The sequence below is a fragment of the Dipodascopsis tothii genome (assembly GCF_038497935.1).
Source record: "Dipodascopsis tothii strain CBS 759.85 unplaced genomic scaffold V1510scaffold_36, whole genome shotgun sequence".
NCBI lineage: Eukaryota > Fungi > Ascomycota > Lipomycetes > Lipomycetales > Lipomycetaceae > Neoaidaea > Neoaidaea tothii.
In genome coordinates this window covers 29,854-52,501 of record NW_027118020.1, presented here as the reverse complement: position 1 = coordinate 52,501, position 22,648 = coordinate 29,854, and the positions used below count along the sequence as shown (strand labels likewise).

General features: G+C 63.4%; 7 protein-coding genes across 7 annotated transcripts; 4 read left to right on the top strand and 3 right to left on the bottom strand.

The window, feature by feature from the left end:
• Positions 1 to 2,170: 2,170 nt before the first annotated feature.
• Positions 2,171 to 6,548, bottom strand: V1510DRAFT_422401 (uncharacterized protein). The gene is made up of 5 exons (XM_066934783.1): positions 6,464 to 6,548; positions 6,126 to 6,388; positions 4,563 to 6,094; positions 4,339 to 4,531; positions 2,171 to 4,307 (listed from the first exon to the last, which is right to left on the bottom strand). Exons 2-5 carry the CDS (start codon positions 6,310 to 6,312, stop codon positions 2,320 to 2,322), a joined length of 3,900 nt encoding a protein of 1,299 aa, XP_066787007.1. The 5' UTR covers positions 6,313 to 6,388; positions 6,464 to 6,548; the 3' UTR covers positions 2,171 to 2,319.
• Positions 6,549 to 6,768: 220 nt separating this feature from the next.
• On the top strand, positions 6,769 to 10,036 carry V1510DRAFT_449453 (adaptin N terminal region-domain-containing protein). Its single transcript, XM_066935794.1, has 6 exons — positions 6,769 to 7,004; positions 7,214 to 7,583; positions 7,615 to 7,756; positions 7,788 to 7,961; positions 7,993 to 9,204; positions 9,238 to 10,036. Exons 2-6 carry the CDS (start codon positions 7,261 to 7,263, stop codon positions 9,991 to 9,993), a joined length of 2,607 nt encoding a protein of 868 aa, XP_066787006.1. The 5' UTR covers positions 6,769 to 7,004; positions 7,214 to 7,260; the 3' UTR covers positions 9,994 to 10,036.
• Positions 10,037 to 11,803: 1,767 nt separating this feature from the next.
• V1510DRAFT_422393 (uncharacterized protein) lies at positions 11,804 to 12,856 on the top strand. Its single transcript, XM_066934782.1, has one exon. The coding sequence runs from the start codon at positions 11,935 to 11,937 to the stop codon at positions 12,511 to 12,513; it is 579 nt and encodes a 192-aa protein (XP_066787005.1). The 5' UTR covers positions 11,804 to 11,934; the 3' UTR covers positions 12,514 to 12,856.
• Positions 12,792 to 14,358, bottom strand: V1510DRAFT_446285 (N-terminal C2 in EEIG1 and EHBP1 proteins-domain-containing protein). Its single transcript, XM_066935722.1, has 4 exons — positions 13,538 to 14,358; positions 13,460 to 13,506; positions 13,351 to 13,427; positions 12,792 to 13,318 (listed from the first exon to the last, which is right to left on the bottom strand). The coding sequence occupies exons 1-4, from the start codon at positions 13,931 to 13,933 to the stop codon at positions 12,999 to 13,001; spliced, it is 840 nt and encodes a 279-aa protein (XP_066787004.1). The 5' UTR covers positions 13,934 to 14,358; the 3' UTR covers positions 12,792 to 12,998.
• Positions 14,260 to 15,890, top strand: V1510DRAFT_248046 (MAGE family-domain-containing protein). The gene is made up of 3 exons (XM_066930571.1): positions 14,260 to 14,667; positions 14,701 to 14,838; positions 14,871 to 15,890. Exons 1-3 carry the CDS (start codon positions 14,586 to 14,588, stop codon positions 15,644 to 15,646), a joined length of 996 nt encoding a protein of 331 aa, XP_066787003.1. The 5' UTR covers positions 14,260 to 14,585; the 3' UTR covers positions 15,647 to 15,890.
• A 2,236-nt stretch (positions 15,891 to 18,126) lies between these two features.
• V1510DRAFT_398826 (translation elongation factor EF-1 alpha) lies at positions 18,127 to 19,797 on the top strand. The gene is made up of 2 exons (XM_066931933.1): positions 18,127 to 18,222; positions 18,321 to 19,797. Exons 1-2 carry the CDS (start codon positions 18,220 to 18,222, stop codon positions 19,695 to 19,697), a joined length of 1,380 nt encoding a protein of 459 aa, XP_066787002.1. The 5' UTR covers positions 18,127 to 18,219; the 3' UTR covers positions 19,698 to 19,797.
• On the bottom strand, positions 19,774 to 21,735 carry V1510DRAFT_398821 (major facilitator superfamily domain-containing protein). Its single transcript, XM_066931932.1, has one exon. The coding sequence runs from the start codon at positions 21,632 to 21,634 to the stop codon at positions 20,039 to 20,041; it is 1,596 nt and encodes a 531-aa protein (XP_066787001.1). The 5' UTR covers positions 21,635 to 21,735; the 3' UTR covers positions 19,774 to 20,038.
• Positions 21,736 to 22,648: the final 913 nt, after the last annotated feature.

Sequence of the window (22,648 nt, the reverse complement as noted above, 5' to 3'; positions counted from 1 at the left end):
GCCGTCGCCAGCGCGTCCGCCACTCCGCGGAGACATGTGCCATGACGCTGTGCGGCCGGCCGGGAGCTGGCCGCGTGAGGCGTCTGCGCGTCACTGCCGGAGAGTTCCGCGTGGGCCGCGCCGTCGGTGGGCCGCTGCCGGCGGAACGCGCCGGCGGAACGCGCCGCCCGGCCGCCGCACCGCCGGCCGATCGTCGGCAGCCTTGCCGTTGTGGGCAGCTCCGCCGCCGCCGCGCGCCAGTAATTGTGCCGGTGGCACGCGGCTGTGCGCGCGGCTCTTGGCTAGGGCTGCCGCCGGCCATCCGCCGGCTGAACTCGCCGGACGTCGTAAGCGCGGTAGCGGGTGCTCGCGCAAGCGTACGCCGTCGTGCACGGCCTCGGCACCACCAACGTGCAGCACCGGACACCCGCGCTTGTGCGCCGCAGATCCGGCGATCCTGCAGCCACGGCCGTCCGGTCTTCGCCGGCGCCAGGCCGCCTAGACGGCCTGGCCGGCCAGCTGGCAGCTTGCCGGGCTGGCCAGCGAGCTCCACAGCCGGCCGGCAGGGCCACGACACCCGTTGCGCGCTTACTGGACCTTCGGCTGTCGGCCTCTGGCGCCTCCGGCAAATTTCGCGGTAGCTGGAACGGTGCGGGCCTCTCGTCCCAATGGAGAAGGATGTACACACTGCACTATCGGCGCATGCTTCCCCAAATTGCCTACATCATCCCGAAGATAACATCGGGCGACCGGACTGCCGTCGTCTGATCTCTGCCGTGCCGGCTGGGCGGACTGGTCTTGGGTCCTGCGGGCCGCCGCGCTGGTGGCCGCCGCGGTCGCTCGGCTGTCCACGCACCGGCCCGCCGGCGCCGCCGGCGACTTCCGACGGCCCTTGACGGCTACACTCGGCGGACCCAGCCACAGCGCGGCATCCGGTCGGTCCCGGACACTCCGTCGGCTGCTTGTCCCCGGCCGGCAGCCTGTGCCTCCGGCCGTCTGCCTCAACTCAGGCTGTAGCCGGCAGAACACCGACAGCCTGTGCCAACCCTTACAGGTAGCCTCCGCAAGCTAGCGCCAGACTAGCGGCCCCGCCTGACTCGCTCTGGTTCGCGGTACCTGCTAACTACTGCTAGCATTGCAGCGGATATACCAGAATTTAGTCTTAATTAATTGGCTGCCCTCCAGGGACTAGCGCCTGTCGGCGGCGGTGCCCTAGCTTGTATGCGTCTCTATGTTCCAGTCCACAGCCCGCTCTGGCTAGTGCCAGTACACGCCTCGCTGTACCTGTGCACTCGGGTCTAACGCACGAGTTAGACTTCATTTAGGACGTTATTTCTTAGCGCTGTCGCACCACGACCGTCTTTGCTGCCGTACTCCTATTCTCCTCGGCTTTTGCCGTACCTCCGTAAACCGCTCGTATCCTGACCAGAGCCGCGGCGTTGTTGGCCGCCAGACGGCCGGCCGCGTCCGCAGTAGAGCTCCGATAAGCGCAGCCCGGCTACAGGCCGTGGCCAGCCGTGCATCCAGCGGGCCGATTCTGGCCGCCCTATCGGCCCCAGGCCGCGATCCTGCCGACTGCCGGCCTGCGCCTCGTCACGCTACCTCGTACGGCCGCGTCATGCGCCGTGCCGGTGGGTTCGTCACAGCACCCTGTCTAGCTTAGTCCGGTAGCCGGCATGCCGGGCGACGCCGCCGCTGCCTGTCATGGTTCGCTCCGGCCGATCGTTCGACCGCCACGCACCTGAGCACCGCGCCCAGGAAACGCCGGCGTTTCACGTCTGCGGTCCGGAGGGCCCGCAAGCCGAGACAGGCCACCCACCGTCGTCTGATGTTCCGGCTACCAGGATTTGCCAAACCTTGACACGAGGCGGGCCGGTGCGACCCGCATGCTTTAGCCGCAGACCCGTACCCACGGCTGCGGGCCGCGCCCACTGTCCCGGCTCCTACCGTCGCTGGGCTAGTCTGATTCATGCACTAATTCCCCGCGTTAGGCAATTTGGGTCCCTGCGTAGCCACCGGACTGGTGTCCCAGTTTGTGCGTGCCCGCGAGCCAAGGTTTTCGCTACTTCCGCTAATGAACGCCAGAGTTTAATAATCCGCGGCTCGGATTTCGCTTCAACTTGGCCGCACGCCTCTACGTCTCGCCTCGCTTGCGCCCCCGCTGCCCGCGCCCAGGTGGGCACGTCCCAGGTAGATCAAATGAGCGTTTTATTTATAGTAAACAAGAAACCAGAACCAGACCCGAGGCCGGACCCACTGATATATGCCCAATCCCATCCGCGGTCGCATGAACCAACGTCCAGCTGCCGGTGCATGCACTAGTCTGCCACCTCACGGCGCTCACAGCAGGCTGTGCCGGCCGTCGCGGTATTCGGTGTCGCAGCTCGTGCAGTAGTCCAGGATCAGCGCCTCGATGTCCGCCGCTGTGCGGTTGCTGCCCTCGCCGTCCAGCAGATCGCCCGGCCCGTTCGCGAGCGCGGCTGTCTTGGCCGCCGCCAGCACCTTGCGGTTCGACCGCAGCATCGTGCACCGCGCGTGCTCGCTGTCCAGCCAGTTTGTCCATTCAGCCCGCAGCAGCTCCTTCTCGAGTCGGTTGAGCATGCGGATTGCCACAATGTACTGATGCCGTTGCACGCTCAGCTTCTCGCGCTGCGTCCACACGCGTCGGGCCATCTTGCGCGTCATCGAGCTATCGTGCGTCGACGACGCATAGTGTCCTTCCATAAACTCCAGCGGCGACCCCACCACCAGCGTCTCCGCCGTCGATCGGAACTTGTTGTAGCACCGGCCGTGCGGGTCCACCGCCAGGTCCACCCCCGCCGACAGATACTCGTCCAGGTCCTTGAGGTAGACGCCCTTGGCGAGCACACCGTTCGGTCGCACGCCTAGCGAGCTTACCATCTCGTTTGCCCGCCGCTCGTTCCAGAACGCCACCGACGCCCGCGACGACAGCAGCCCGTTCAGCAGCAGCGACACCAGCGCGACCGAGATAATGAACCAGTGGCCGTTGAAGAACGACCACACCTGCTGGCCCGATCGCACTAGCACCACGATCGCATTGAGGATGCCAGCCTCGACCATCGTCACCACCTTCTCCACCATCAGGTAGCCGAACGATCGGTGCGTGAACACCACCCGCCGGCCGTCCTTGTCCTGCAGCGACTTGAGCAGGCCTCGCTCGTCAACCTTGGCTGGCGCCGTCGAGTGGCCGACCTGGCCGTACAGCAAAATTGCCTTGGACGTACGGCCGCGCACCCCCATCTTGCGCACCTTGCTCGTCACGAGCTGGCCGACAATACGTGCGTCGCTCTCCATGCCGTCGAGCGCGATGCCCCGCAGCAGCGCCCGCAGCACAGGCCGCTGGCGCCGCCACTCGGTGCCGGACCACACCGCCAGCCGGCTTGTCGATCGCGACACAAACGTGATCACGTACCGGTTGACCTGGTAGAACGACTCGGCGCATGGCAAGTTCCATGGCGTGCGCCGGTCCATCACCACGTAACACAGGTAGTCCTCCAGGTGCTCAATCTGCTGGACGACAACCACCTCCTGCTTGAACGGAATGTTCACGACCGACTTGGCCTGTATGTCGAACGAGAACTCGCGCTCGAGCCGGTGCGAGTCGATGTGCATCCACGGGCTCTGGCGCATGTTGTTCGCGCCGCTGCCCGCGTACAACGTTTGGAAGATCACCGACTTGTCGCCAAACATGATGTGGAACACAGCCTTGGCCGAGATCGGCAGGTCCTGCTCAAACACGAGCTTCTCCATCTGGTCCGAAAGGTCGTACTCAATCGGCTTCTCCGGGATCACCACCCGCTGGTTCTGCCGGATGTGCGCGTTCGTCATCGAACGCTCTGGCAGCTGCTTGCTGCCCGACAGCAGGTTCTTGTCGATGCGCAGCTGGCGCCGGTCGGCCGTGCTGGACACCACGTTCGAGCTCTCGTCTTCGAGAAGGCCGTGGTCTTCGAACCATAGCGAGCTGTCGACGTCCTCGGGCTTGGCATCGCGCAGGGCCGCCAGCAGGTCTGCCAGCCCAAGCTTGGTCGGGCTGTTGTAGTTGTCGATCAGGATCTGCAGCCGGCGGTGGACCAGCCGCCCGTTCTCAAGATAGGTCTTGCAGTACATCTCAAAGCCCCGGAGCAGCACGAACAGGTCGTCGTGGTCGGCGTTGGTCTGGCCGCGCAGGTTCGTGATCGTGCCAAGATTCTGCGACTTGAGGAAGGCCATGCCGCAGTTGAGCGAGTACATGTAAATGTTCTTGTTGGTGACGTAGATCCGCCCAGAGAACTCCTGCTGGGTCTGCCCGTTCCAGACGCCGCGGTAGACTGGCGTCAGCGTGCGCGCGCAAAGACTTACCCAGGCAGACAAACTCGTCGTTGTCGAGGTGCGGATACAGTATCCGCAGCTGCGTGTCTTGAACGCGCAGCTCGTGTGGGTAGAACGTGGGGTACTGCTTGTACGTGACGGTCGTGGGCGCAGACGTACGCACGGCGGTCTTGTCGTCGGCGCCCTCGCTGTCCTCCTGCTGCTTCTGCAGACTGGCCCAGTTCTGGCGTCAGCCGGCCCTGGTCGGTACTTACCACGCTGCCCCACGAGTTGGCCGTGACGCCGTTGGGCACGCCCAGGTTGAGCTCGCCGTAGTTCTGGAGCATGACCGCGTGCTTGGTCATCGACGTCGACAGCGGACAGTTCGAGATCACGGACGGCGCCAGCGTCGTGATTGGCGGGACTATGTCCTCAAACAGCTTGTTGAGGTTGTTGACGTAGTTGACCGACGGCGGGTGGCCGGCGATCGACTGGCCGGCGTTGATCAGCGCCTGCAGCGCCGGCGGGTTCGATGCCTTCTTGTTGGCGAGCTGGCGCGCGGCGTCGTTGACCAGCACGCCGTCGTGCGAGCCTTCCCAGTCCGGCGACGACTGCACCGTCAGCGCAAACTCGGGCAGCGGCGGAATGATCGAGAACGCCTGGGCGGACTCGATCGAGTTGGACCGCTCGAGCGCGCGCCGCTTGGCGCCGTCGAACGCCTGGATCCACTCGACCATGTCCTGCTGGGTCTCGGCCTGGCAGAGGATGGTCGTGTCCTTCGTCGTGATGTCGAAGCAGAACCGACGGTCCTCCGACACGGTCAGCTTGACGTTGCAGAGCAGCACGCCGACCTTGTCGCTCTCCTCGACGTACGTGCCAGACGACGACTGCACGAGCCAGCCAAAGAGGCCGTCCTTGACGAAGAACCAGCGGCGGACCCAGAAGTGCCGCGCCGGCTTGCCGAGCAGTGTGCGCAGAAACAGCCAGCCGTACTTCTCGACACCGTGCTGCTGGCCGTCGAACATCTGCGTCACGTTCGTCGGCGTCGGCACCGCTGCCAGCACCGGGCTCGCCGGGCTCGTCGGCGACACCGGCGACGTCGGCATCTTGGCGACCGAGTCGCTCGTGACGTGCCCGTTGCCGCCCGGCGAGTACGCCGACAGCTCGCGCGGTGGCGCCGCCTCCGCGACCACGAGTATCTCGATGTCGCGCCGCGAGATGCCCAGCTCGCGCAGGCACATCTTGATGGACGTCTCCATGGCGTCGCTCCACGCGCGCACGCGCTTCAGCTCGCGCGTGACCTCGTAGAACTTGCCGTCCGTGTTGGCGCCGTGCGTCGGCAGGTCGTGTGCGATCAGGTCCCACTCGTTCGCCAGCGCCGTGATCAGCACGCGGTCCAGCGAGTGCTGGATGATGACCATGGCCGAGCACAGGTCCAGCGAGAACTTGATGTACTGCTTGCGCGCCTCAAACACCTGGAATGCGTCTTCGCGCAGCGCCGACGGCTCCTTGAGCTTGTTCTGCCCGGCGTACCGAGCCAGCGCCGAGTCGTACCGGCTCTGGGCCAGGTCAAAGTGCCGCTTCACGTCCTTGTACTGCCGCAGCTCCTTGCGCTGGAGCTCCGTCAGCGGGTCGATGATGTGGATCTGCAGGCCCTTGAAGCACCGGCTGAAGTTTGCCCACAGCAGCCGGAAGCCCTCGGCGTACGACCGCATCGCCGTCAGCGTGTAGTCGTGGTCCAGGATGTTCTCGGTCGCAAACGACGGGAACGACTTCGAGAGCAGCTGGTTGACCGTCTCCTGGACGCCTGCCGTCAGCGCGCCCGCGCGCACACCTACCCTCCGTGTCGGCGATTAGCTTGGCGCAGATCCGCATGTACGACTCGATCCAGCGCTCGACGTGCTCGATCTGGTCGGCAAAGTGCGCGGCCGTCGTGCGAAACGACGGGCTGTCGAGCGCGGCCTCCTTGAGGTTGGCCGGGATCAGCTTGAGCTGCCCGACCGAGTCGAGGTCGGCGCCGTCCATGGTGCCGGAGACTCTGCCGTGAGAGCGGGGGTGCGGGTTGTTTGACAGGATCCGCGCGTTCCGATCCGGGGTGCCGCTGGACGTCAATTCAGGCCTGGGGGGGTGCCGGGTGCCGGCGGGCGCCGCGGCCGACCGCCATTGCGCTGCTTACCGTAGATGGGCGCTGGATGCTGGGTTTGCGGTGCCGGAGAGGGGGGAAGGCGAGCTGGTCGACTTGGTCGCGATGTTTGATAGACTTGCGTGCTTGACTGCCTGTGGCGGTGCAGCGGTCTGCAAGCCGCTGCCCGCATTCGTCGTGGCGCGGTGGCGCAGCCCGTTGTGCGGCACGTGACGCCGACGCGGGTGGGCGTTGCCGGGGCAACAGGTGGGCCGCCTCCGTCACGTGACGCGTGCGGCTCGCGCCCCGGCCGTGACCCCCGGCCCTGCCTGATCCGCCGGCCGGCAGCGGCGCCGGCCGTGGGCCCGCTGCGATCGGCCGCCAGTGGCCGCGTTGCCCGGACGTGGCCGCAGCGCGAGGGCATGTGCAGCAGCGCCTAATTACACAATACGCCTAGTGCCCAAACTCACCATCAAAAAAAAGGGCGTAACCTATCTGCGACCGCGGTTTTGCAACCAAGTGGCCATTCCATCAGCGATAGACAATCCATCGCAGGCATTCCGTCGTCATCCGGGCAGGATCGGATAATTCACAGGTACGCCGATTGGAGCCGCCGGCGGCGAGAGCCATGGCTGCCGCCGCCGCGCCGCCAGACCGCCGTTTGGGCGCCAGACCGGGGCCGTGCGTCCGCGACGGCTCCGCACGGCGGGGCGGCCGCCGCACGGCATCGGCCGCAGCCGGCCGCCGGCCGTCGCTGCCGCGTCCGCAACCGGCAGCCGTCGTCCCGCATCCGCTGACCCCCAGCCCGCGCAGGTGATTGAGGTCTCTGGCCGCCCAACATTCCAAGCAAGATGTCGTCGCTCAAGTCGTTCATCAAGGCGGTCCGCGCGTCCAAGACCATGGCGGACGAGCGAGCCACGATCCAGAAGGAGTCGGCCGCGATCCGGACGTCGTTCCGCGAGGACTTTACCGACGCCAACATGCGGCGACAGAGCATCGCCAAGCTGCTGTACCTGTTCACGCTCGGCGAGCGCACACACTTTGGCCAGATCGAGTGTCTCAAGCTGCTGGCGACGAGCCGGTTCTCGGACAAGCGCCTGGGCTACCTGGGCACGATGCTGCTGCTGGACGAGAACCAGGAGGTGCTGACGCTGGTGACGAACTCGCTGAAGAAGTAAGCGCCCGGCCGACCGTGCTGACCGCAGCGACCTGAACCACCCGAACCAGTACGTTGTCGCGCTCGCGCTGTGCACGCTCGGCAACATTGCGTCGCAGGAGATGGCCCGCGACCTGTTCCAGGACGTCGAGAAGCTCATTGTGACACAGAACCCGTACCTGCGGAAAAAGGTAAGCCGCCGGCGACGGCCGCTGACGACAGGCCGCGCTCTGCGCGACGCGCATCCTGCGCAAGGTGCCCGAGCTGCACGACAGCTTCCTCGAGAAGGCCAAGTCGCTGCTGAACGACCACCACCACGGCGTGCTGCTGTGCGGCATCACGCTGATCGTCGACATCTGCGAGGAGAACGAGGAGCTCGTGCCGCAGTTCCGCCAGGTACGCCGCCGGCGCGCCCCGCTGACCGCAGTGCATTCCCACCCTCACGCGCCAGCTCAAGTCGCTGACGACCGCCGGCTACGCGCCCGAGCACGACGTCACGGGGATATCCGACCCGTTCCTGCAGGTCAAGATCCTGCGGCTGCTGCGCACGCTCGGCCGCGGTGACGTCGCTGCGACCGAGCAGATGAGCGACATCCTCGCGCAGATCGCCTCCAACACGGACGCGTCCAAGAACGTGGGCAATGCGATCCTGTACGAGGCCGTCCTGACGATCCTCGAGATCGAGGCCGACAGCAGTCTGCGCGTGCTCGGCATCAACATCCTCGGCCGGTTCCTCGGCAACAAGGACAACAACATCAAGTACGTCGGCCTCAACACGCTCTCCAAGGTCATCGAGCTCGAGCCCAACGCCGTCCAGCGCCACCGCAACACAGTCCTCGAGTGCCTCCACGACGCCGACATCTCGATCCGCCGGCGCGCGCTCGAGCTGTCCTTCGACCTCATCAACGACCAGAACGTGCGCGTGCTCGTGCGCGAGCTGCTGGTCTTCCTCGAGACCGCCGACGCCGAGTTCAAGCCCAAGATGACCAACCAGATCTTCATCGCGGCCGAGAAATACTCGCCCAACACCCGCTGGCGCATCGACACCATCCTGCGCGTGCTCAAGCTTGCAGGCAGCTACTCGTCCGAGCAGATCGTGTCGGCGTTTGTCGCCCTCGTCGCCAACACGCCCGACCTCCAGCTCTACACTGTCCAGCGCGTGTATGCGCTGCTCAAGAGCGACATAACCCAGGAGGGACTCACCCTGGCCGGTGCCTGGATTATTGGCGAGTACGGCGACGAGCTTCTGCGCAACGGGCCCTACCAGGACGACGACGTCACCGTCGAGGTGCAGGAGGAGAACATTGTCAACCTGTTCGAGTCGATCCTCTACAGCACGTACGCCACCCAGTCGGTCCAGGAGTACGTTCTCGACGCACTCGTCAAGCTCTCGACGCGTCTGGCCCAGCAGGACCAGGTTGCTCGCATCCGCCAGCTGCTGCTGTCGCTGACCACGTCGCTGGATGCCGAGATCCAGCAGCGCGCCGTCGAGTACTCGGCCCTCTTCAGCCACGACGACATCCGTCGCGGCGTGCTCGAGAAGATGCCGGCCCCGGAGATCCGCGAGGACCGGAAGCTGGCCGCGACCGTGGCCAAGAAGACGACCCGGGCACCGGCCGCGAAGAAGACCGAGGGCGACGTAAGTGTGGCCGTAAAACGTGCTGACTCCCAGATCCTGCTCGACCTCATGTCCATCGACGACGACGTAGCCCCGACTGCTACCAAGGCCGCCGGCGGCGACCTGCTGGCGAACGCGCTCGGCGGCGGGGTGCCGTCGCTCAATGGCAACGGCGCCAAGCCCATGAGCTCGATGGACCTGCTTTCGGATCTGTTCAGCAACGACTCGCCGACGCCGGCCGCTCCGCCGGCCGCCTCGCCGCCGCCCATGGCCCAGACCGCGTCTGGCCGCGGCGCCCAGGGCTACAACGACATCATGGGCCTCTTCAACACGCCGTCGCCGAGCGGCGCCAACGGCAGCCCGGCGGCCGCGCTCAGCCCGGCGGCCGCGCTCAGCCCGTCGCTGGCGCCATCTAGCGCGCCGCTCTCCCCGGCGCCGTCGTCGGAGCGCTCCTTCCCGGCCTACACGGCCCACAGCCAGAACGGCCTGCAGCTGACGCTGCGGCCGATGCGCACACCCGGCCTGCCCGACGGTGTCCTCGACGTCGTCGCCGCGTTCGCCAACACCGATGGCACCCCGGTCAGCAGCATCAACCTGCAGGTGGCCGTCGCCAAGACGCAGCAGATCCAGATGCAGCCGATCACGAGCGCTGACCTCGGCCCAGGAGCGGCGGCGACGCAGGCGCTGCGGATCAACGCGGCCCGCGGCGCGCTGGTCAAACTGCGACTACGGCTGACGTATGTCAAGAACGGCCAGGAGGTTGTCGACCAGACTGTGTTCAACCAGTTCCCGGCGGACATCTTGGCGTGACCGAGTAGAATGCATGAAAGACAATAAAAGTAACGTCCACCGACAAGCCGCACGACGTGCGGCGGAAACCCGCCTCACGTGGTGCGCCGCACGAGCCGCACCCCCTGCGGCGCACGCTCGAAGGTTTCGGTAATTGTCGGATCTTTTGCTCGGTTTGCATACGAGATAACCGACGGCGGCCTGACGCCCTTGGCGTTCACGTCGCACGAGCAACGCGGTGCCGGACGCGTGCGCGCGATCGTCGCCGGCGATGATCGCCAGTCGCTTCGGCGGGCGCCATCGCCGCTACGTCAGGACTGATCGGCGCGGCTCCGGCGCGCAGGTGGGCGCCGCCATCGCGTAGCCCGCCCTAGCCGACGCAGTCCTGCGACGCGTCGTGTCGCCGTTCGCAGCGCCGCGACCGGCGACGTGCCTGACCGTGCCTGTGCCTGGCGCGCCGCGGTTTCGCCGCGCGTGACTGTCACGCCGTCACGTCACGTCACGGCTGTACGTCACGGCGCGTCACGCGCGCGTCGGTTGCGCGGCCGGGTCACTGTGACCCTGGTGACCTGTCGGCCGGCGCTTGCGCCACCCCCACGTAGCGGACGCGTCGCCGCCCGCGCGTACCGCGCGTCCGCGGGCGTCTCGCCGTGTTTGAGTTTCAGCTACCTGCGAGGCTTAGTGCCTAGTCCGTTCGCGTCGCGAGCGTGCCCCTCCTTCCCTCTCGGCGCGTCGCGGCCTGGCCGCACCCAGTCGCCAGGAATGCGCTATCGCGGAATGTAATGCGCCACAGATACGCAGTCAAGCCACTCAGCCGTGCGCTTGGAGTGCCTAGACGGGCTAGCTCGGCGCGTCGCGCCACATGTCGCACAGAGCACGCCGGCCTCCTCCGTCCGCTCCGCCGACGCGTCCGCGCGCGGCACGCGCACCGGACGCCCACTGCCGGCCGCCGGCTGCCGCGTCCGGCGTTTTGACGCGTGCTGGCGCGCTCAGAGCGGCCGCGGCCGTCGGCCGGGCCGCCGGCCCCGGCGGGCCGGGACATGTCGCGTCGAGCGTGTGTGTTTACACTTACCCCGATTTGGAAATTCGCGTCCTCGGTATCGCAGCCTGCCCAAATCTGGCCCGGCACACAGGCAACATCAACAAAGCGCGCCCGGCGCCGGCGCACGGCGCGCAGGCGCAGACGAGTCCTCAGGCCCTGCTAGCGCGTTCATTCCGGTGCTAAGCGCAGCCAGCGTGTCCATTCCTGCCGCCAGTCGACGTATTATAGTTTATTGTCCGTGTTTATCTACCCCGTCCGCCTCTCTCGCCGGCTCCTTACGGCTCACCTTGACATTCTCGGCCGAAAGACACGCCTGTCGCCCTTCGTTAGAGCGCGCGTTCCCGCTCGCTAAGCCGCAGTGCTGTCCCGAGGGTCGACGTGACGCCGTGACGTGTTTGGTCGCCGCGCTATATATTCAGACGTGCCTGCAACACCAGCTCTGCGCAGTCTGTCGTCCGCCCGCATATGCGTTGACCGCTGCCACGCCCGCCATAATCGTCTCGCCCTCGCTGGCGCTTCTCTGGTCGGCCATGTCCACGCTCCCGCAGTCGCCCGAAAAGGCGCGTCGTGCGCTCGCCGACGTCTCGGCCAACACGCTGCTGGCACAGTCGCCGGCCAAGCAGGCCAGCCCGCGCAAGAGCCCGCTCAAGGTGCGCCCACCGAGCCCGGTGAAGGCGCGTCTGCCGAGCCCGGCCAAGACGCGCGCGCCCGCCGCGGTCCTGGTACGTTCGATCGCCACTCGCGCTGACCGCAGCCCGCGCTCGACTCGGCCAAGCCCGCGTTTGAGATTTTTTGCGACGCGCCGGCCGCGCCGGCCGCGCCGGCCCCCCCTGCCGCGTCCACCGGTCCCTCGGCCGCGCTCTGCCAGCAGGTGCGTCCCTCCGCCGCCACGCTGACCCCAGCACGCCGACCGGCTGCGCATGCGCCTCCGCCTGGCCTACTACAAGCTCCGCACCAACCAGACCACGACCCCGCTCAGCGAGCTGCCCGACCCTGCCACCGTGCCCACCCACAGCGCGTTTGCCTCGGCCTACTCGGACTCGTACTTTGCGGCCGTCACTGGCGCGCAGGCTGGTCCCGCACGCGCCGACGCCTTCAAGGTCGCCAAGCACAAGCACCGCACCGGCCACTCCCGCCGCAGCACCATCGCCGGCACCCGTCCGGCGCACCGCTCCAAGTCCGAGGGCTCGCGCCCGCGGCCCTCGCTCCCAGCCATCCCCAAGCGGATCGCCGTGCCTACGCCTGCGCGCACTGTTCCATCGACAGACCCCGCTGGTGCAGGCACCACGCCCGCCAAGGACGCGCGGGGTCTCGTCACGCCCGCTCGTGCCCCGCTCTCCTCCGACGGCAAGTCTGGTGAGCAGCGCAACGGCGACTCTGCCGCCAGCTCCAGCGGCCTCTTCAGCTCGCCGCTCAAAAAGTTCCCATCCTCGGCCGTCAAGGGCACCCCCGGCCAGATCGGCGCTGCCCGCAGCCTCCTCGAGCTTGGCTGTCTCTGAAACCCCGACCGCTCGCTACATGGCCGCCGGTGTCGCATCTGTATTATATCCTGTACATTGTGGTAAATATCATCTATCTACTGTACTCTGTTCGTGGCTGCCGGGTGACCTTTCGTCTGTACTGTTTTCTTGTACAACCTCGCGCGACTTTGTCTTGTACCACTCTGTATACACTGCCGCCTGTACGCCTGCTTTCTTCATGCTGCATCTTCTGGGCCAGGGTCGCGACCGCCCGGCCCGCTCACCGGAACTCCGGTCGGACATCTACAGACACTATCTATCAGACACTCATCAGACATTTAGTATTTTATGAACATCTTAGTATAATATAATTCAGCATTCTGTACAGGGCCGGCGCGGCCGGTGGGGGGCCGGCCGGCCGAGCGTCCGAGCGTTCCAGCCGGCTGGTCAGCTGCCGACGTCATCAGCCGCACGGGATGCGGCGCGTGTCCCAGCCGCAGTGTGTGCGGCGCGACCCCGCTCCGTCATGCCCGCGGCTCCTTCACGTGCACGTCCGAGTTCTCCATCGTCCGCACGCTCCAGCTCCGCAGGTCCTCCTTCGACATCTCGATCGAGATCTCGCCGTCGTCCCGCTGGTGCAGTGCCGTCGCTATCGCGTCTGCCACGTTCGACCGCGCTGTAGTTCCGTCCGGGTCCTTAGCCCAGCCGTCGCCGCCCGCAAAGATGTCCTCGATGCACGCCGCGGCCGGCAGCTCGCCGACCTGGCGTTGCCACGTCGCCGTTAGCGTCGTCCGGTAGAGGCTCGGCGACGTCACGTTCATCATGTTTACGGCTGATTGCGCGGCTGCTGTCAGCGCGTTGGGCGCGCATACTCACCGCTCGGATCATCCTTGTCCTTCTGCTCGATCACCCCCGTGATGCCGCCAAACACCTGGCCGGACGACAGCGGTGGTCTGCGGTCAGCGCCGCCGCGCACAGCACTTACGCCACGAACGTAGACTCCCCAGAAAGCTGCGTCAGCGCCAGCGTCACCTGTCGTCAGCCCCGCGCCGCACCCACTCACCTTCAGCGTCGAGTTGATCTTGCTGTTCTGCAGCAGGTACCGCCGCGCCGTCGGCTTCTCTCTCGCATACTCCGCCGGGTTGATCGCCAGACTGCCCAGCTCGACCTTCTCGCCCGCATGCTCGCTGACGACCTCAAACATGATGTGTTTCGAGCTCAGCATCCCTGTCTTGTCGATCACCATGCGTACTTTGGTCTCGCGAGTGTAATCCCAGGTGCACGTATGGTCCTTAATCGCGACCCGGCTCGTGCGCCCGCGGGCATCGCCTCGCGTGGATTCCTTGACGTGCCATTTCACCGACACGTACCCTGTGAGCAGCGGGATGTTTGTCAGGTCGTGAATGGTCAGCGTTGCCAGAAACTTGGGTTTTCGTAGCTTCGGCAGAAACGCATTCATTGTGACCGATGCGACCTGCCACAGCGGGCTGTGTGCTGAGAACGTATAAGCTGTTTGCTCGTGCCAGTCGCCAAGTCGCGTCCTCGACGTCTCGTTCTCGTTCCGTTCGTCTGCTTGGTCGAGCAATCCGGAGTCGCCGGCGATGACCTCCCACTTTGTCCAAACACTAAACGCGTGACCGATATGGCTTAATCACCCAGCTGCGGTCCGCTTCGTTTGGCTTGTTCTCCCATCACTGCGGCTCGTGCGGCTCGGCTAGCTCGGGCACTAAATTTGGGTTAGGGGTTTCGCGCGACGCGACCGACGACCGCCGTTGCCGTCGCGCCTTAAGTGCACTGCGGACCAACCATGCCTCAGGCCACGCAGCGACGACGGCAGCGGGTGGCAAGTGACGGCTGGCACACAAGCTAACTGACAGAGTGCCCAGTCCGAAGAAGATGACACCCCGCCTGCGCGCCCAAACAAACGTGCCAGCCGGTCGACTGCAGGCGGAGACGTGTCGGGCGACAATCATGCTTCCGACGAGTCCGAGACCGAAGTCCTAGTCGAGCCCAACGTCGAAGATCATCAGGAGCATGACCTTGACACGTCCGGAAACTATCAAGAGATCGCAGCGGAGGCTGCCGCCGCCGGCAACGAGGTCATTGAGCGTATGACCCGTAAGCTCGTACGGCTGGCGTTGGCTATGGAGGCAACGCGCACACCAATTAGGCGACAAATGATAAGCGAAAAAGGTTACCAATCTAGTGTTCAGCCGCTGACAATAGTGCTCGAGAACACGCACCGCCGCTCGTTCAATGTCGTGCTGGAGCGAGCACAGGAGCAACTGCGAAGCACTTTCGGTATGGAGCTTGCGGAACTGCCAGCACGAGATGTTCCCCAGCCGATCACGACCAAGCGGAAAGGTACGGTCGGCGCTATTCGCCACTAATAGGAGCCGCTCCGAAGACATCGAGCTCATCAAACAAGTCGTATGTCCTCGTCAATATCCTCCCCCCAGCGCTCAAAGCCTACCGGACCCGCTACATGGCACTCTTGGATAGAATGGCTCCCGAGAAACGACCGAAACACCACATGCATGTCGCCGAGAACGCATACTCGGGCGTGGCGACTGCAATCCTATCCATAATCTACATGTCTGGTGGTCAGATAAGCCAGGCAGCATTGTCTAAGCATATGCGTCTGCTCGATCTCGAAACGACCACAGTTGTTGACAAGGACGCCGAAGAGCTGCTTAAGACCATGATCAAGCACGGCTACATTGACCGCGTGCGCGACGAGTTTGATTCGGCCGGCGCCAGTGGTACTGGCGATCCTGTCTGGCTCTACTGCGTCGGCCCACGCGGTAAAGTTGAGGTTGACGAAGCTGCCGTGATTGACTTTATCACATCCGTCTATGGCACCACCGCTCCAGACAATCTACGCGAGTTTATAATTCGCGCAATGAGGATGCAGGCTAACGGCCGGGCACGTGCGATTGATGCCGACGTGCGTGAAGAGGACCGTCTGCCGGTGCTGGGGACGCAGAAGCGCAAGCCGACCAGCCGCCGCGAGCGCGCGGCCGCTCTCGAGCGCGACGATAATGGCGATGCACAAGCTGACAGCGGCGCCAGCGGTAGCGAGAGCGATAGTGGCAGTGACAGCAATAGTGGAAGCGACAACGGCAGTTCCGAGGACAGCTCCGATAGCGAGGATTCAGACTCTCCGGCTTGAACCGCGCACGTGACCACGCGTCTGAATTAGTCCCAACGCGTAACAGCGCCGCACGATGTGCGGCTCTTGTTCACGTGACAGACACCTCTATATTAACCGTTCACATATGCGCGTAGCCTGTCCTGGCCTGGCCGGCTGACGCTCCCGCTCGGTTGCGCTCGCGCTGTAGCGCAGGTGCACGGCAGGTGCAAAAGCTTCCACTAGACGCCACGGAAGCACGCTAGATGCCGCAGATACTTCCCGTGACCTCAGCTTTTCCGGCCATAGACACGAGCGGAGAGAGTAGAGTTGGGCTTACAGAATCTTGCCTAAGATCCGGGCTTAATTCCGGTTAAAACAGGCGGGGGCGCCGTGAAATTTCGTTTGTTCGGATCGGACATATCGCAGTTCCGGTGACGGCAAAAGCCGCCACCGTCCTTACGCGTAGCGGCTGCTCACCAGCCAGATCATCCCTTCGCCCAAAGCAACAGCGCCGAGCGGCTGCAGGACTACATGACCCCTTGACGCTGTTTGTCAGGATGGCTGGGCGGACCCAACCTCAAGTCTTCAGAAGCTAGTCGGCCCGCCGGATAGTCTAGCGTTTCCCAGGCCCCTGAGTGAGACGCATGCAGACGTCGTAGCTGTCCGTTCGTGTACTGTACCGCCCTGGCCGATCGTCGGAAGCTCCTCCGATCTATCGCCAAGGGGAGTTGAGCGATCACCGTTTTGGCGGTCGCTGGGTCCACTGGACAGAAGCGACATACGTTTGACGGCCGCAGACCATCTTGGACAGCCGCAGCCATGAGGCCCAGCCACTACCGGACGAACTCATCGTCGCAGCGGCCGCGACAAACCGTCGGCCGCACGGAGCGATCTGATAGGCGTCGCTTCAGCCGCTGCTTCCAGCGTGTAGTTCAGATCACAACCTCATGTGCGGTAAGGGCATTGCCATGATGTGTACACCTGCGTACATGTCCTCACGGGCGTTTTGTCTAGGCGGCCGGCCGTCTGAGCACCGGAAGACCAGACTGGGAACCTAGCCGATACGCTACACTAGCGACACCAGATATACACTACAACACGTTAAAGCCCTTCCGTTACCGTTGGGGCGAGCTACTTGAACCGAAGGAATCGCGATCAGGTACGTAGCGGGCGGGCATCATCGCTCTATGGATCTGCTCGAAAAGCTGCGCGCAAGCAGCGGGGGGTCAAGAAACGCATTTGCAGGTTCAGCGGTGAGATCAGCTAGGGGTCGGCGCCGACGTAGGCGCGGGATGGCTCCGCGCGGCTCTAGCCTGGCCGTAGACCCAACGGCCGTGACCCAACTCTGTAGCCGCCAGCTGTCCTGCCGCCGCCGTGCGCCTGCTGATCTGTCTCCTGTCCGCAGCCGCAGGTGTGACTAATTCCACGCCGGCGGTGCCAACTACGCAGTCTGGACTGCAGTATTCCGCTTGGTAGGAATACTCCTGGTTTGTAGGCAGCATGCGTGTACTCGGGCGAGTGGCGCCTATGCCGACGCGCAGTGCCGTGGCCCACTACACCTGCACTGCAGTATCGCACTGGCCGCGTGCGCTTAGCGGGCCACGGCCAAGAGCACGCGGCCGGCCACCGGTCGCCGTCTACATCATAGCCGGCGCCGGATACAGATCACATCGGTGCGTGGTGTAGGAGGCAAACCTTGTGGTCGCATTGGGCGCTAACTGCCCATCAAGGTCGAGCCTAATTTGCCACGACAGGACACGGATTGACGTAGAGCGCGTAATACGGGAAATCTAGGCAACATAACGACCGGCGCGTGGTCTACGCTCACGAACGGTTTTACCGACACGGTATCCAGACAGCTTTCCAGAGGGACAGGTGCGGGTGACCAGCAACACCACTCCGTGGTAGATCAATTCTCCTGATGGCCGGATCAACGCCTTTGGTTGAAATCAACGTGTTAGCGCCGACTCCGCCCTGGCCACGAAAATTCCTGAAACGATAGTCTGACTGGTACAGATCAATCAAATCAACACGAGCAGAATTTAACTCTACGCCCTAGGCCATCGTACAAATAGCACCGGACCTAGGTAATGCGCTGCAGGAAAAAATTTTCAAAGCCACTGCGGCAGAAAAAAAAAAATTTTCTGTTCAGTTGCTGGTTGTAGCTAGTTCGTATATAGTAACAATATATCCATTTATGGTAAGTATTGCACTGATATTATTCGTGGCGCTCATTATAGTATAGCGAGCTTATCATATTAGATTTTGATTGGCGTGTCTGAGACAGCTCTGTACGTGGTTTCTCCAGCACCGAAACTCTATTTACTGCATGATGCACCACCTAGGTTTAGTATCGGCTCTGGCAACGCCAGAAAAAAAAATTTTCTCTGCGCAGCCTCTCTCTGTTGTGGTTTTAGGCATACTGTGTGACTTCCTTTCATACCCGTAGGTCTCTCGGCTGGTGCTTCTTTGTTATAAATTGCCGCAAAGTCCTGTTTCTTCTTTCCTTTTTTCTTTTCTTTTTTTTTCTTTGTCTACTCACACCCGAAATCAACGCATTTCCTCCTGAGTATTAAATCTATTCTTTAAAGAATCTATTAAATCTATCCAAAATGGTGAGTGATCTCTATGATGCCGGGTGATTCGTGCCAGTGGTCGATTGGACGGATTGCTTGAATTTTATTTTCTCAAAAGAGCAAGCTAACAATTACAGGGAAAGGAAAAGACTCACGTTAACGTCGTCGTCATCGGCCACGTCGACTCCGGCAAGTCCACCACCACCGGTCACCTTATCTACAAGTGCGGTGGTATCGACAAGCGTACCATCGAGAAGTTCGAGAAGGAGGCTGCCGAGCTCGGCAAGGGTTCCTTCAAGTACGCTTGGGTTCTTGACAAGCTCAAGGCCGAGCGTGAGCGTGGTATCACCATCGACATTGCTCTGTGGAAGTTCGAGACCCCCAAGTACTATGTCACTGTCATTGACGCCCCTGGTCACCGTGACTTCATCAAGAACATGATCACTGGTACCTCGCAGGCTGACTGTGCTATTCTCATCATTGCCGCTGGTACTGGTGAGTTCGAGGCTGGTATCTCCAAGGACGGCCAGACTCGTGAGCACGCTCTCCTGGCTTACACCCTCGGTGTCAAGCAGCTGATCGTTGCCATCAACAAGATGGACACCACCAAGTGGTCGGAGGCTCGTTACGAGGAGATCGTCAAGGAGACCTCGAACTTCATCAAGAAGGTCGGCTTCAACCCCAAGACTGTTCCCTTCGTCCCCATCTCGGGCTGGAACGGTGACAACATGATCGACGCCTCGAGCAACTGCCCCTGGTACAAGGGCTGGAACAAGGAGACCAAGGCCGGTGCCGCTAAGGGCAAGACCCTCCTTGAGGCCATCGACGCCATCGACCCCCCGTCGCGTCCCTCGGACAAGCCCCTCCGTCTTCCCCTCCAGGACGTCTACAAGATCGGCGGTATCGGAACTGTGCCCGTCGGCCGTGTCGAGACCGGTGTCATCAAGGCCGGCATGGTCGTCACCTTCGCTCCCGCCAACGTCACCACTGAGGTGAAGTCGGTCGAGATGCACCACGAGCAGCTCGTTGAGGGTCTCCCCGGTGACAACGTCGGATTCAACGTCAAGAACGTCTCCGTCAAGGAGATCCGTCGTGGCAACGTCTGCGGTGACTCGAAGAACGACCCCCCCAAGGGTGCTGAGTCGTTCAACGCCCAGGTCATCGTCCTGAACCACCCCGGTCAGGTCGGTGCCGGATACGCTCCGGTTCTGGACTGCCACACCGCCCACATTGCCTGCAAGTTCGACACCCTGATCGAGAAGATCGACCGTCGTTCGGGCAAGGTTATGGAGGAGAACCCCAAGTTCCTCAAGTCGGGTGACGCTGCCATTGTCAAGTTCATCCCCTCGAAGCCCATGTGCGTTGAGGCTTTCACTGACTACCCCCCTCTTGGCCGTTTCGCTGTCCGTGACATGCGTCAGACCGTCGCTGTCGGTGTCATCAAGTCGGTTGTCAAGGCTGACAAGGCTGGTGGCAAGGTCACCAAGGCCGCCCAGAAGGCTTCCAAGAAGTAAACTACTCGCTTACTTCTTGTCAAGTGTAGTTTATATATGTTAAAAAAGTGGTGTTTTTTTTAATAATTTTTTTTACTTAAAAAAATTTTTTTTACAACTATCTGAGCATCTGGTCTCGAGCGTCAGCGCTTTGGAGACGCGTAGAGTAGAATGAGTGATCTTGTTCAACTGAGTATGTCATGTGGAGTGTAAGTTCAACGGAGTATGTCATGTGGAGTGAAAGTTCAACTGAGTATATTATGTGGAGTGTATTAGGCTAAAACATAAGGTTGATATTGTGTTTAAGCGATATTCAAAACGTGGCAAAACTACGGTTGCCAGTGGCCTGTCGTCTAGTAGCATTAGTGGCCAATATCTCTCTCAACGTCCTTCTCGACCAATTCGGCCGCCTCGTCGTCCGGCGAGTACGCGTACTTGGAGTAGCTGCGGATCTTGGCACCGTAGAAGTAAAACATGTACGGGATCGCACAGCACGCCAGAGCGATAAACGCCAGCAGCGAGCCCGCCCACTCAGAGCCCAGCCGGTGGTACATCTGGATGGTGAAGAGCGGGCAGGCGGCACCCCAGATTGACCGCAGGAACGTCTTCGCGGCGAGCGCAGACGCTGCGTGGTGCTGGTACGAGTCGATGATGTAGTTGTTGGTCGAGTTGTAGAGCAGCAAGAAGCCCATTCCACACGGAAATCCCGCCAGGCACGGCCCGACCCAGCTCAGCCAGCCGTAGCTGGTCCAGGCGAAGATGAAGAGGCCGATGGGGACCAGCCAGCAGCTGAGCATCATGGGCACGAGCCGGGTCTCGGGCGGCGGGCGGCCGTTGTGCTTTTTGACCTGGACGAGGTAGTGCTTATTTACCAAAGGCGCTAGGAACGCGGCGACGAGCACTCCAACGGCGACAGGCAAGAACATCAGACCAACACTGCCAAGACTCATGCCCCGGTCTTCCTGGAACACGACCGGGTACGCAAAGAAGAACATGTACAGCAGGCCGTAGAGGATGGACATGTAGATGCTGAAGAGCAGCACGATCGGCTCGCGGCAGAGCAGCAGCAGCGGCCGGCACAGGCTGGTGCGGACGACCTCGCCCAGCGGACGCTTGTTGACCTCGAGGTTGGTCTTGTAGGACGCGTCACCGGTTTCCTTGCGGAGCTTGGCGGCACGCCGCTTGAGCAGCTCGGGCGTGTACGTCTCGGGGATGGTGAGGGTCATGAGCGCAAACACGGCGCCGGTGAGGATGAGCATGACGTAGTAGATCCAGCGCCAGCTCGTGTTCATGCCGATGTAGCCGCCGACGATGGGCCCAATGCACGGGCCAAGGAACGGCGCGGCCGAGAACGCGGCCATGGCGGTGCCGCGCTCGTGCGTGTCCCACAGATCGGCGAGGGTGCCGCCGACGAGGGTCATGGGCGCGGAAAACGCGATGCCGTCGATCAGCCGGCAGACCAGCAGCGTGCCGATGTTGGGCGCGACCGCGCACGGCACGACAAAGACGACGGCCAGGGCGCCGGTGACCGTGTAGACAATCTTGCGGCCAAAGACCTCGGAGAGCGGCGCAAAGACGAGGGGGCCGACTCCGAAGCCGATGACGAAGAGCGTGACCGTGAGGATCGAGACCTCCATCGACACGTCGAATTGGGCCGAGACCGCCTCGAGATCGCCGGTGACGACCGCCGAGCCGAACGCGACCGAGAAGCAGAGCACGGCGACGACCATGGTGCAGTACCACTTGTACGCACGCGACCAGTTCTTGGGGTTTTCGCTGTCGCCGGGCAAGAACGTGACGAGCTTGTTGCCGGCGTCGTCGGCGACGTAGCCGGCCACCTCGGGCTGGACGTACTCGGCCAGATCGGCCGTGTCGCCGACTACAGCGTCGGGGAAGTTGACGGGGTCGAGCGCGGCCTCGGCCGCGCGCGCGGTGTGCATGTACGGTTGGTGAGCCATGGCGGACTCGACCTTGCGGCGGGCTTTTAAGCAGCGGCAGACGCGACCGCGCCGCGGCCAGCGTGCCGCGCACCCGTGGGCGATCCGTGGGCGATCCGTGGGCGAGCCGTGCTCGGCCCGGGCGTGGTCGCGGGGTCGAGGTGCCGCGCACCCGCGGAGACCGCACGGGTCACGGCCCGACCCGCCGCGTGCCGCGCGACCCGCGCTCGGCCCGAACTCCCAACCAGGGTTAGGGCAAAATGACGTCAGCGCCCCAACTGCTGACCGTTGTTGCTAGATACAGTGTGGGCCGCAGCGCGTCGCCAGGATCGCAACGCGTCCCGTCCGTGCGCGCGCTAGCCGGCCTTCCGCCGCGGCTCGCTCGATCCGCCGCGCAGCTTCCTCGCCACCGACCGCTTGTACTCCTCGTGGCTGTTGGTGATGCTGGGCCTGGCCGGCAGGCTCACGTACGCTGTCCTGGGCTTGCGGCGCTCTCCGCCCGTCAAGGTGCGAAATGGACCGAACATGGCGGCCGGAGGACGCGCGCGGTTATAAATACGGCCGGCCGGGTAAGGCGCCACGCGCCGCCGCACGCCGTGCGGCGCGTCTCCCAATAGAAATAACATACATTCATCTACCTGCTTTTCCCCTCTATCTCGTGACAATGAGCGGCCGTGCCGCGGTTACATGCTCCTACGAAAGCGCCTCGAGCGCCTGCATCTGCACAAGCTCAAAGTACTTGGACCGGTTGGCCAGCAGCTCCTGGTGCGTGCCGGCCTCGAGAACCTTGCCGTTCTCAAAGACGTAGATCACGTCGGCCTTCTGGATCGTCGACAGCCGGTGCGCGATCGCGATCGTCGTGCGGCCCTTGGCCGCCGCGTCGAGCGCGGCCTGCACGACCTTCTCGGACTCGGAGTCCAGCGCGGACGTGGCCTCGTCCAGCAGCAGGATCTTCGGGTTGCGGATCAGCGCGCGCGCAATCGCAATGCGCTGCTTCTGGCCGCCCGACAGCAGCGTGCCCTTCGAGCCGCACAT